This window comes from Anolis carolinensis, chromosome 2 (genome assembly GCF_035594765.1).
Source record: "Anolis carolinensis isolate JA03-04 chromosome 2, rAnoCar3.1.pri, whole genome shotgun sequence".
NCBI classification, from domain to species: Eukaryota; Metazoa; Chordata; class Lepidosauria; order Squamata; family Dactyloidae; genus Anolis; species Anolis carolinensis.
Window position 1 is genome coordinate 115235161 of NC_085842.1, and position 13561 is coordinate 115248721.

The 13561-nt window shown below is 39.2% G+C and overlaps 1 protein-coding gene across 2 annotated transcripts in view; it reads right to left on the reverse strand.

The window, feature by feature from the left end:
* The window catches only part of cpeb4 (cytoplasmic polyadenylation element binding protein 4), an 86619-nt gene that overhangs the window by 14300 nt on the left and 58758 nt on the right, over positions 1–13561 (reverse strand). For both annotated transcript variants that reach the window (XM_003217434.4, XM_008104788.3), the window contains 5 exons: positions 12901–13074; positions 8175–8264; positions 7255–7373; positions 4657–4771; positions 4223–4404 (listed from right to left, as the gene is read on the reverse strand). In XM_003217434.4, the coding sequence (XP_003217482.1) occupies positions 4223–4404; positions 4657–4771; positions 7255–7373; positions 8175–8264; positions 12901–13074 (680 nt within the window). The remainder of the gene's footprint in view (positions 1–4222; positions 4405–4656; positions 4772–7254; positions 7374–8174; positions 8265–12900; positions 13075–13561) is intronic.

The following is a 13561-nucleotide window of genomic DNA, read 5'->3' on the forward strand; positions in this document are numbered from 1 at the left end:
TCTTTTCTTTGAGATATTTTTGGTCATTATCATTGTTTTGTTCTTATTGATTCTCAGGCCTGAAATTTTACCAAATTCTTCAATTTTTTTAAACCATTTTTGTATATTTTCCAATGGATTTTCAATTATACAAATCATATCATCAGCAAATGCCCTTATTTTATAGTCCTCTTTTCTTATCTTTATTCCTGTTAATTCTTTATCTTCTCTTATGTTATTTAAGAGCATTTCCAGAGAGAGTATGAATAATAAAGGCGATAGTGGGCAGCATTGTCTTGTACCCTTTTGCTATTTTGAAATTTTTTGTTTCTTGGCCATTTATAAAGATCTTTGCTTCTTGTTTAGTGTATATGGTTTTTATTCCTGCAATAAATTGATGTCCCATATCTAATTTTTTTTTAACAGCATAATAAAAAAGTCCCAGTTGACATTATCGAAAGGCTTCTCTGTGTCTAATGCAAGGAAGGCACATTCTTTTTTACTATTCTTTTTGTAGTATTCAATAGCATTTAAAATAATCCTGACGTTGTCCTCTATTCGTCTTCTGGGAAGAAATCCAGCTTGATCTTCTTTTATCCATTCCATTAAAAATGTCTTTAGTCTTTCCGCCAGTATGTTTGTGAATATTTTATAGTCTGTATTAAGGCGTGAGATTGGTCTGTAATTTTTGATATCCTGTGGATCTGATTTTTCTTTATGGATTAATGTTATTGTAGCTCCCTTCCACAAGTCTGGTATCGTCTGATTTTGCATTGCTTGATTCATTATTCTTGTAAGTAATGGAGAGAGTTCTTGTTCAAATATTTCATAGTAACAGGCCATGTATTCGTCAGGTCCAGGCGCCTTTGAAGAGTCTAGTTTCTTGATTGCTTTGTGTAATTCTTCTTTGGATATTTCTTTGTTTAGATGTTCTCTGTGTTCGTCTGAAATTTTGGCTAATTTCTGATTACTTAAATACTTAGCTATCTCCTTCCTTTCTATCTGATCTTTTGAGTAAAGAGTTTTGTAAAAATTTATAGAATTGGTCCATTATATCTTGATCCGCTGAATATCCCTTATCCTCCACTCATATTATAGTGATGTTTTGTTTTTGTTTCTTTTTTCTTATTTTATAGGCCAACCATTTTCCCGGTCTGTTGGCATTTTCAAAGGGATATTGTTTGATAAATTTTAATTTTTTGCCAATTCTTCTGATTTGAAACATTCTCTTTATGTAAACAATCTAATCTTTGTTGGATTTTCTTACTATTGGGATTTTTTTTCAGGAAATAACACTTTCAAACCAGGAACAGATTTCCTTATTCAGAGGCTGATGGCCGTCTGTCAGGAGTGATTTGATGGTGTGCTATGATTTCTGTTCCTGGTTGATGAATGTCATTTCCTAATTGGTTGTCATAAAAACATGGCGAAACTCGATTACACTGCCAAAACGTTGTCTTTGCACATGGGACATCATTCTAAAAAAATTAGCACATTATGGTTTGAGTCTCCACCAATTTAACAAAGTTTCAGCTACCAAAACAAAGTTTCTGAAATAGAACAATGACTTTTAAAGTAAAGACAACCCAATGAAACAGGAAATAATACTTTCAAACCATGAACAGATTTTTGTTATTATCAAAAAATATTTTAATAAAAATTTTGAAAATTCGCCAAAAATCTGACGATAAGTCAAATATTCTTAGATTTGGTGAGCTAACAGTGGTAAATGTATTCTAGCACTGTAGCAAATTTCATTAGCATAGCTTTAAAAATGAGGGAGAGAGAAGCCCCTCAATTTTCCCAATTGACGCTAATGTTTTCCTTCATGCGCATGCGCATCTGTCATTAACGAGGTATATACTAATATTCTGAATTTTTGGAAAGTTTCAAATTTTTGGCTTCAAAATTTGGAAATGACTTTAGAAATGAAGCGCCAGCACCCTCTACTTTCGAAGAGAATATTAAACCATTTTTTTCATGGATCGCACATGCCTAATACATACATACATACATACATACATTCACTTTTATTGTATTATTACTAACTTGAGGACCCAGTGGTGCCCGGGTTATTTGAAAAAGGAATTGTTTGTTTTGGGGTGTTAGGTAATATCAGTTAGATAATTTGTAGCACTATTTTTTAGAAAAAAGCCAATCTTTCCTGTTGTTATTTATGAATGCTCCCATTAGAAAATGCATAAGGATGTGGGTGAATTGCAATTCCCAAAATCGTAGGTCAATCACCCCCAAACCCCGCCTATATACACAGTTGGCCATGTTGTATGTTTATAAATATAGGTAAGTACTAAAATCTGGATTTCGAGTCAACCGCATTGCAAGTTTTAAAATGTTAAATTTCAAAGCAATACATTTATTCAGAAGGAACTGGAAATAGGCGACTAATTAGGAACTGTAGAAATATAGTGCTATACAGGCCATGTTATGCCATAGACTGGAGCAATTTTGCTTCAATCCTCAAATTCCCTTTGTGGCTTTTTCTGCCCCCTTTATTTGACTGCCTCAATGCTGTTTCTCAATGTTCAAATTTTGGGTTGCTGCAGTATGAGATATTTGAGGACCTAAAAGTAAAAATAATTGGTACAATGACCTCTTAAGAAGGTAATTGCACCATTTTGCCTTCCGCCTCACCCCAGCTATATTCCGAGAAGTGCCACAACAAGCAAAACTGCATGCACAACTGCCAGTGGTTGACACAGACACTTTTAACAGTGGCACCCCATTTGAAAAGGGAGTGTAAAGCGTAGAAAAAGAAAATTACTTTCTTTTTAATCCATAATTCTCAGACTGCTCCGAAGTTCATTAGAGCTATACAACCCACAGAAAGAATCACTATTTGGTCTTCCATGGGAAAATGAGGACGCAGAAACTGGAGATCTAGCAAGGGATCAAAACAGCACTTATCTATGCACAGAGGGCTCTGTCCAGAAAAATTGTGCACATGGATTGCTCCAACTGAGGGGTGTCAAAATTATTTCAACCAAGGGCCACATCAGCCTTATGGTTGTCTGCAAAGGGAGGTTTGTAATTGTAAGACTGTATAAATGTAACTATGTTGCATTGGCACTGAAAGCCTCATGGACCACATTAAATGACATGGCAGGCTGGATTCAGCCCCTGGGCCTAGTGTTTGACATATATGCCCTAACTGAAGGATCATGTGGAAATGTTTTCATTTCTTGTCCTTCCATAAAAAACTTAAAATATGGTTATGGGACCAGGTCTTTGAGCAATAGATGCAACATTAACAGACTGACTGGATTATGACTCGGAACACACCTCTGAACTGTTTATTTATATTAATGCTAATTAATGTTATTGTTTTTAATTTGTAACTGTTTTTACATGCTACGTTTTTATTGGTGTACAGCATCTAATGATTGCTATTGTAAGGCCGCCCTGAGTCCCCCTTCGGGGGTGAGAAGAATGGGATATAAATGCCTGTAATAAATAAATAATAAATAATAAATAATTTCTCACTCAGACTTCAGGTAAGTCCTATTACGTTCTGATAGGAAATCTAACCCTCATGTCATTATTATGTATTAAGAACCAGAACGTGACAGTAAGAAAAGACAAATCAGGAACAGAAATGGTCCTTAAAATCTTTTGTGAAGGGAAAAACAATGCTATTTTCTTAACCCACCATTAACAAGATGGCAGTGAAGTGTGGGGTAGGGAAAAAAAACAACCAAAAGCAATTTGTGGTTAAAATACTTTTGCTTTTGTTGGCTTGGGTTTTAATATCAGCAGCTTTAATATCAATATTTGATGGTGTACATGTACCAATGTAATTTTGCTATATAGTCTACAATAAATTAAAATAGGATTTAGGTAGGAGACTAACAAATCCTGTAGAAATTAATGAAGACAGTGCAGCAGCATGCCTTCCACTTTGATAGACCAGTTGGCAAGGGTGAAAGAGAGGCCAACAGTAAGCAAGTCATGCAGAGGTAACAGGATAACATTAAGAACACAGGCTTATGCTGTACTACAGGAAATGTCTCTGGAGGGAACAACTGCTTTAGAAGATGCCAGAAGGTAGGAAAAAAACAGAGTTAAAACTAGATACCCAATCTCAGGTTAGTTGGTTTTTTAAAACATGCAGACCAGAAATAATGGTGAAGAAACTGGTAAAGAAAGCCTTCCCTTTGGACAATTCTAGACAAATAAGCCAGGAAAAGAATGCTGAGTGAAAAATAGAATGTTCTCGAACCCTTACCCGTTTATCTATCTCTCCATGTTGCAGCTGAACAAAGCGGGCACTGATAGCAGCTATATAACTCTGTTGATTAGAAAATGCCACACGCCCAGCTCCTTTTGGGTACTTCAGCTCAGGGTCTGTATCAATTCCAGCATAGCAAACTCCTCCATATAGCCGGTCCATTATCATTGCAAGCTCCACTAAAAGAAAGAAGTGACAAACTATGTATTTAGGTATTTTACACACAAAAGTCACCCTTTTTTTCTAGGCCCTAGGCAAGCGCGTTTATTTGTACTCCAGTATCTGGAAATAATTGGAGTGTCAGCAAAAGTTAAATTTAGCAAGCACTGGCATATTTGTATAACAGAAATAAGGACACAATGTTCCCTTGCAGCAGTGAGGCTGCGTGGAGGAAATCAACAAGCCATTTTCCTTGTTCTTTGCATATATACCTGCTCTTAAGGGTCGAGGAACTCCTCCTACAAAAATTGTTTTCCGCGGATCAAGAGGCTGCGAGCCATCCATCACAAAGTCACTATCACTTAGATTCCAAGGCCGGATCTGAACCTATAATGAAAAAAAGCAAAACAAGATCCAGGGTGGGATTTTTCTCCTGTCCAGCTTGCTGTGCAAGTATGGGAAGTGCAATAACATGAACAGACTTCATCACTGGTTCTTGGACTCTAAGGCGAATCCTACACTTCAAAAGCACCTAAGGAGCTCAGAATTATTATTACCTGTGCACAAAATCACACCACATTAATCTACATGAGCTTACAATTCATTAACGTTGTTAGTGCACATCACAAGCGAACTAAGCAAACCAGATGCTTTCCCAGTTCCAGGATTAATTTAAATTTTAAAAATTTGCAATTAAAATTTTTGAAAATGTATATAAAAATAGTTTAATTTATATCTCCACTTTGATAAATGAAAATTCCAAAAACAAACAAACATATAACTAAGCAATCTTGCCAAAAATTCTCTTCCTAAATTACCAAATACAGAAATCCATTAGAACTTGAATTCAATTAAACAATAGTTAAGATATACCGTATTTTCCGGCCTATAAGACGATCGAGTGTATAAGACAACCCTCAACTTTTCCGGTTAAAATATAGAGTTTGGGATATACTCACCGTATAAGACTAACCCTCTTCCAAGTCAGAACAATAAATAAAGAACAACACTCTGAAAACAGAGGAATTTTAGACATGAATCAATCAGGGCAACCTAACACTTCTGAAAAAAGGATTCCCCCAGGCAGGAAGAAGCCAGGCCTCAAAGCTGGCAAGGCCATTAATGCTAATCAAAATGATTAATTACAGCATTCACACTTGCCTTGAACAAGCAGGAGTTTTTTCTCCCACCCGGACAGGTCAAGCCTGCCTCCCACGCCTCGCCTTTCTATTTCACGCCCCGCACCTCTTGTGTCAGGTCTCCTCCAATGCTAAACCAAGCGACTCAGCTCTGTAGGCGTCATCATGAAGTGAAATCCACACAGAAGAGTCACGTGCCCTGCCCAGTAGCAACCGACTCCAAAGCCAGAGGGCGCAGGGCGCATGTGCGATGCGCACCTTTTGCCCCCTCCCTGCTCGCCCCTCATGCACTGTCTTTGAAGTGTGTGGAAAAGAGGAAAGGAAGGCACGGATGTCATTCATTCCATGGGTGTCATTCATTCTTGCTCCACGGGAAGGCCGGGGAGAGGTTGCCATGGAGATTGGGGGTGGGCGCTTGTCCCCAGGAAGGCAGTGGAGCCTTGAGTGAAAGCCCAAGGAAGTGTTGTCGAAGGTTTTCATGGCTGGAATCACTGGCTTACTGTGAGTTTTCCAGGCTGCCTGGCCATGTCTCCGGTGTATACGACAACCCCCGACTTTTAAGAAGATTTTCCTGGGTTAAAAAGTCATCTTATAGGCTCGAAAATACGGTACCTGATTTATCCTACTCAATCTCTGAACTATATTTTTAAAACTCCTATTTTCCTGAAGGGTATTATCACAATATACACAACAGCCTATGATTTTGCTACTATTATATAATATTTATTATCTTTTCAAGATAAATAACATTTATTTAGATAACATTACATAACATTTATTTATATTATACAAACACAACTTTTATTCCTTTAAACAAGGCCATATCTTCCTGGTCACCATTATTGTACCACAGGCACCAGACATTATTTGTTTATTTGTTAACAGGTAACAGGTGCTCTTGTTTTGAAGATGTTACCTTTCTAGTCAGCCACCAGAACAATTCTCTACCCAGACAATACATTAGAAGGGCAACAATAGAAGCGTTATTCAGAATGCAGAAATGCCCACTTTGATGCTTTGGGGTTTAGATGAGCACCACAGAGCTCGTGGTAAATCTGGAACTCTATGGACTTCCACATGAGTGTATTATATGGGGAAATGCATTCACGTTTAACCAGTACACAGGGTTAACAAAGGCACACTTTTAATACTTTAAGTAAAGCTTTGATCACCATCTGATGCTTATAGGGTCTATACATTGAGTTCAATATGAGTTTTAAGGGCCAGCTGTACTGCCTCTGCCGCCATAAGTCAAGTAGGTTCTTTAAAAACCTCTGCCTCGGATACTGTGCCAAATCTCTTTTCTTTATACTTCTCATTTTTATTTGTCTAGGTCTTGACTTATGCATAAAAGTGAGCAGCTGAAGTGCTTGTATAGAACAACTTGAACAGATTCTTAGCTGAACTTCACATTGGGATAGTAGCGAGATCTCATCTCAAAAGACAAAGCTGAAATGTATAGAAGGAATATAGGCCCTGAAACTAGAATTGCTCAGTAAATGCTGTGGCTGCTTATTAAAGGCTAGCAAATTGTGGTATAGTGCTTGGCATTTTCTACTTTGGCAAATTAACTTCTATATCATATTCTGTTAACACTAAGAAAAAGTTGCTCAATGCACCTTGAGCAAAAAGCTATTAATGTATTGCTCATGTAAGAAAATATTTCACTTAAGCGCTCAATTCCTATGTATATTTTCTATTAAACTACCCATATATGGCAATTCAGCTTACCGGTTTGTCTTTAATTGTGGGACTGGAAACACATAGGTAGAGTTTTCCATCCTCTTCAATGCATGCATCAATCAAAGCCTGTACAGAGCTTTCATCTTGGAACAGTAAAAATGCATATCCTAGATAAAGAAACAAATGGAGTTTTTTTTTTAAAAAAAAAACCTCATAGGTTTTAAAATTCTAAATATGATGAAATTTGCAGATGTTGGCTCTTATGGCCTCTTCCACTTCTATGAGTCTATGAAATCCTCACTAATAACAAAATGTATGATAGTATGATAGAAGGGTACATAAGTAATGTTATAGGTACCACAATGACTAGGGTGCACGGGTGTGTGGGATAAGGGTTAACTTTGTGTAGGATGTGGGCAAGAGGGATGTCTTATATGTTGTAGCGTGGGTGTCACTGTGTATTATGTGTACTATGTGTATCTATTATGTTTGTAAATTTTAATAAAAATTATGTTAAAAAAACCCCAAGATGAGCCAATATTTACCATAAGGGGTCAATATTAAAAGAAACAATAAAGAGCAGTTTCAAACCAGAACAAAATCGAAAATATTGTATTCTTTTATACTTCATAATCAGCAATATTATTACTAAGGTAATGGCTGCATTACAGAAGAATCCTATGTGTACAGTGAGCAAAGTACTAAACCCAATCCAGAAAGAATGAAATTCAGTTGTAAGTTCTTCAACTCAGAGTTTCTTGAACTGTTCTCCTCCAGATGTTTTGGACTTCAACTACCACCACTCCTAACAGCTGGTAAACTGGCTGGGATTTTTGGGAGATGAAGTCTTAGGAGCACAATTTCAGAAACACTGCTCTAACCCAACCCACTAGGATATCATTAATTTTTCTAAGGAATGTTAAAAAGAGCAAAATATAAAAAGTGACAAGCAAATTAAAAATTGTTACCTTTAGGTGGAAAATAAGACTTGCTTTCAGCCTTATGAGGCCAATCCACAATCAAAGGGCCAAAGCGACGAAAGCTAGCTGTAATCTCATCTGCAGGTTCGTGGAGCAAGGATGGGAGGAAACACAAAGAGAAAAAGCCTTCATATCCTCATTTTAAAAGCCTGCCCATGTAAATCTATTTTAAGTAATTTAATAAAAAAATAATATAGAAACTGCAAGGATTTTCAGCCACCCTAAAACAGCTTGGCAAGTCGAAACGTATTCTTAATGACGAAGAAAACAAGAATTATTAAAGCTAAGTCTTTAAAGTTAAAAGAAAGGCTTTCAGCAGATCACTCTGAGGAACAAAATCACTGAATCTAAAGAGCTACCACATCCTAGCTGCAGGCATTCTCCCACAGATAGCGTGCAGTGCTCGAATCAGAGTGCTGAACAGTCGGCTCTGAGATCAGCCTTGTAAAAGGCTGGGAGAAAGGGAGAAAAAAATTGCAGTCTAGTCATGTTTAATGCTTCCATCACATGCTTAAGCCACATCTGTGCACATTATCTGAGCTTGACCTCAGACTAACTTCAGCAGTCCTTGCAGAAAATAGTTATGTAATAGCTACAGAGACGAGGATACAGACAGTATATGCACAGCACAGTAGCAGAAAGCAAATGCTGCAGCCATTTCAAAGCTTCCTTCCATTTCAAAATCCAGCTCAGGTGACAGGAACACTGGCTAATATTACAAACATTGAACTGCAAGTTTGTTCTAAGCACAGTATGGAATTTTCCTCTCTATGCTAATTTTAAAAGAAGCTTGCAGTTAAGCCTATTTTAAGGATAGAAAAATAAAGTGCTTAGGCAGGACATGGTAAAAAAAAATTGATCTGCCCTCCTCCATGTGTTTGTTATTTAGCCAAGCTTGCCTCTAGATTTATACACACTTCTATCAGGAATTCTTTCCACAAAACCCCTGCAAAGCAAGTGGTCTCTGATCTAGTCGCAAGTCTGTTAGATTCTTTCATACGCATGCAAACAAAATAGATGCTGCTCCTGGGGACAAAGATGGTGTGGGCTAGACTGGACATGCAGTTTGACATACCATTTTCCAGAGTTTTAAAAACAAAATTGTTTTAAGTTGAGATATCCCAAAGGAAATTTATTAAACTGTAAATATAACATTCTCAAAGAAGCAAAGGCAGCCATGTTAACCATGAAACAAAATTAAAATTTGTATTTTGGTGGAAAAAAGGAAATCCTATCTTATTATTTTAATTACTTGTCTTCATAGATCTAGAAAGCCAGCTTGTTTGAGTACTGGACTACAGCTCTGGAAACCAGGGCTCAGATCTCGCTCAAACATGGAAACCCACCAGGTGACCGTGGGCAAATCACACTGTCATGGCCTCAGAGGAAGGCAAAGGCAAACCCCTCTGGACAACCCAGTGATGGGTTCAGCATAGGGCTGATATTTATTTTATTATTTATTTATTTATTTTATATACCACCCTTCTCCCCCAGGGGGACCTAGATTGGTCTTACAGAATAGCAAAATTAAAAGCCACATATAATACAAAATGTAGTAAAAACCAACAATCGTAAAACACACTTAAAAACCAATATCATATCCAATTAAAACAGTAAAACACAGTGTGACCAATAAAGCAAGGCCAGTAGACTTGAGCCAAAAGTCAGAGCCAGTCCGTATTCAACTTCACATTAATCCAACGAGTACATCAGGTCCTATCAACCCATATTCTAGAATGGGCCAAAAGCTTGGGCCCACATCCAGGTCTTCTGCTGCTTCCTAAAAGACATGAGTGAGGGGGCTTCCCTAATTTCCCTTGGCAAGGAGTTCCAAAGCCGTGGAGCCACCACCGAAAAAGCCCTGTCTGTTGTCCCCACCTGTGATAGTGGCGGGACTGAGAGCAGGGCCTCACTCAAAGATCTTAATCTGTGGGACAGCTCATAGGGGGAGATACGTTCGGAGAGGAAAGTTGGACCAGAGCCATTTAAGGTTATGTAGGCCAAAGCCAGCACTTTAAATTGTGCCTGGAAGCTAACAGGCAGCCAGTGGAGCTGCTTCAACAGTGGAGTTGTATGCTCCCTGAATGGCGCTCCAGTTAGTAACCTGGCTGCAGAACGTGGACTAGTTCTAGCTTCCAAACAGTCTTTGAAGGCAACCCGACGTAGAGCGCATTGCAATAGTCCAAACGAGATGTAACAGGAGTGTGAACCACTGTGGCCAGCTCAGGCTTCCCAAGGTACGGGTGCAGTTGGTGCACAAGTTTGAGTTGTGCAAAGGTGCCCCTGGCCACCGCTGAAACCTGGGGTTCCAGGCTCAGCGATGAGTCCAGGAGGACTCCCAAACTGTGAACTGGACCTTCAGGGGGAGTGTGACCCCATCCAGCACAGGCTGTAATCCTATACCCTGTTCGGCCTTACGACTGAGCAGGAGGACCTCGGTCTTGTCTGGATTCAACTTCAATTTGTTTACCCGCATCCAGTCCAACACAGTAGCCAGGCACCGGTTCAGGATCTGGACGGCCTCCTTGGAAGCTGAAGAAAAGGAGTGACAGAGTTGGACATCATCCGCGTACAGATGACACTGAACTCCAAAACTCCGGATGATCTCACCCAGGGGCTTCATGTAGATGTTAAATAACAAAGGGGACAGTACTGAACCCTGTGGGACTCCACAAGACAATGGTTGTGGGGCTGAACAGCTGTCCTCTATCAACACCTTCTGGGTACGGTCCTCAAGGAAGGACTGGATCCACTGCAAAGCAGTACCCCCAAGGCCCATTCCCACGAGGTGACCCAAAAGGATACCATGGTCCATGGTATTGAAGGCTGTTGAGAGATCCAGGAGAACCAGCTCCCCCTGTCCAGCTCTCCGCGGAGATCATCCACCAAGGAGACCAAGGCCGTCTCAGTTCCATGCCCCAGTCTAAAGCCAGACAGTGCTGAATCCAGATAATCAGGTTTGGCCAAGAACCCCTGAAGTTGCGAGGCAACCACACGTTCCATGACCTTGCCCAAAAAGGGAAGATTGGAAACAGGCTGAAAGTTATTCCAATTAGTTGGGTCAAGTGATGGCTTCTTCAACAGCGGTTTTATTACAGCTTGTTTAAGGCCGGCTGGAAGTCTGCCTTGCCGGAGGGAGCCGTTCACCACCACCCTTACCCACTTGACCAACCCCCATCTGGCTTCTTTAACCAGCCAGGATGGGCAAGGGTCTAGGATGCATGTGGTCGCTCTCGCTTCTCCAAGGACCTTGTTGCATAGATTGAAATGAATCCATCAAAATTGGACAAGCAGGTGTTCTCACCACATCTTTGGAGATTGCATCAACTGCAACGTCAAGCTCGAAACAAATCAAAGCGATTTTCTTTTAAAAGAACTGGGGAAAAGCTTCATATTTCTCTGCCGAGTCGTCTGCGGGTGCAGTTTGAGGGGTGTTATTAAGCAGCCCTCTGACTGTTCTAAAAAGCTCGGCAGGACGATTTTTGGCTGCCTCAATTCTAGAACTATAATAGGGTATTTTTTGCAGCAGCCATTGCTTTGCGGTATGCTCTCCTTTTTGTTTTAACCCGTTCTAAATTTGATTCGCTCCATCGCTTTTGTCACACACGCAATAGGCGCCTCGTCTTGCATTTCATCGCTACCGACTCCCTGGAGAACCAGGGAGCTAGTTTAGCTCTGCGCATTGCGAAGGGCCACTCCGGAGCGATTGTGTCTATTGCCCTGGCCATCTCCCCATTATAGAGAGTGACCAGATCATCAACAGAATCACCTACCAAGGAAACAGGAATAAGTCAGAAACTATTTGAAGGCATACACACACAAAATTGAGTGATTTGCCTAGAGTAATTTCAAATAAAGCTTGTAATTTACAAAAATTCGTTATGTAGCAATCACTTTCACCTATCGGTCATTCTCCAGCAGTATTCTTTATGCCTGCATAGGTTTGCAAACAAATTACATAGGGATAATTCATTTCCCCAGTGAATTATACGGGGTTGCAAAAAGACTCCCTTAGACATCAGAAGCACTGCATGCTATTAAATTTGAGTATATATTAATACCTTTAACATGAAGGCTAAAGCACAACCGTCTTCAAAATAAAAGACCTCCATAAAGAGCTTTATGATGTCATTCAACATAATATCCAAGGATCTGAACCATATGGAGAGAAAACCTATCACATGAGCTGTACAGCTCATAACTCCTTATTCCTAACACCTCATAACCCAGCAGCTTGTAGGTTTAGGTAATTATTTTCACAGTCTAAGAGAAAACTGCCTGCACTCAGAACATCACAGTGCTGCAACTGGGATACTTCTTTGCTTATCCCATCTCACAATTAAGCCTAGCACATAATTAATGTGGGCAATCATAGCTACAATGATTAAAAAAAACATAAAACCGTGAGACCAAGGGAAGCTACTTTTTCCGTTGCTAAAGTGGTTGAAAATGTTATCATCAAAGAGAGGAGTGGCACCCTACAAACCATTTTGACAAAATGTAGGCCTCTGACTCTAATGTTATCATTTTTCTTCTTCCCCTATATTATTTTAACACTTTTGCCTGATGAGGAAACCAGTGGAGTTTTAAAAGCTTGCATGATAGATTTTATGCATTTTGTTTTGCCCATGCTTTATGGATTTTGCTATTGCTGTATTTTGCTGTATGGCCAAAATGGCTACTGCTAGATATGTTTATGGATACCCAAGTATACCTTCATCAATATCAGGTGGGAGGCCTCCAACGAAAACCTTGCGGGAGTATCGTTCTACTCGCTCGCCATTTTGGTGAGAGAAGCAATGCGGTGATCCCAAGCCGCTATGGAGAGTCTGATCCCCACGTCCATCATCCAAAAACCCATCTTCCATTGGGAACAGGGAGGACTGGCCTACATTGAAAGAGAAAAAAAGCAAAACATACTAACAGAATAATATTAATTTGTACAGCCTTGACTATTTTCATTTACATCAACTGCTACATTAGCAGCGTTGCAGCACTTCACCTATTATAAATATATAATAATAAATAAAACTAACATTTAACTACTTATATTATCTACAGCCTAAAATATTGGTATGTGGAGACCTGTTAGCAGCTATAAAGATACATGTTAACTGATGCAAACTAAATTACCATGGATACGCAAACTGAATTTTCTTACTATTAGAAAGTTAATGACTACAAGCCCTCCCTATTAAAGCATCACCTAATTCTGTTCCAAAACAACAGATCCTACTCCTTTTATAAATACAGTAGAGTCTCACTTAACCAAGCTAAACAGGCCGGCAGAAGCTTGGATAATATCTTGGATAATATCTTGGATAATAAGGAGGGATTAAGGAAAAGCCTATTAAACACCAAATTAGGTTATAATT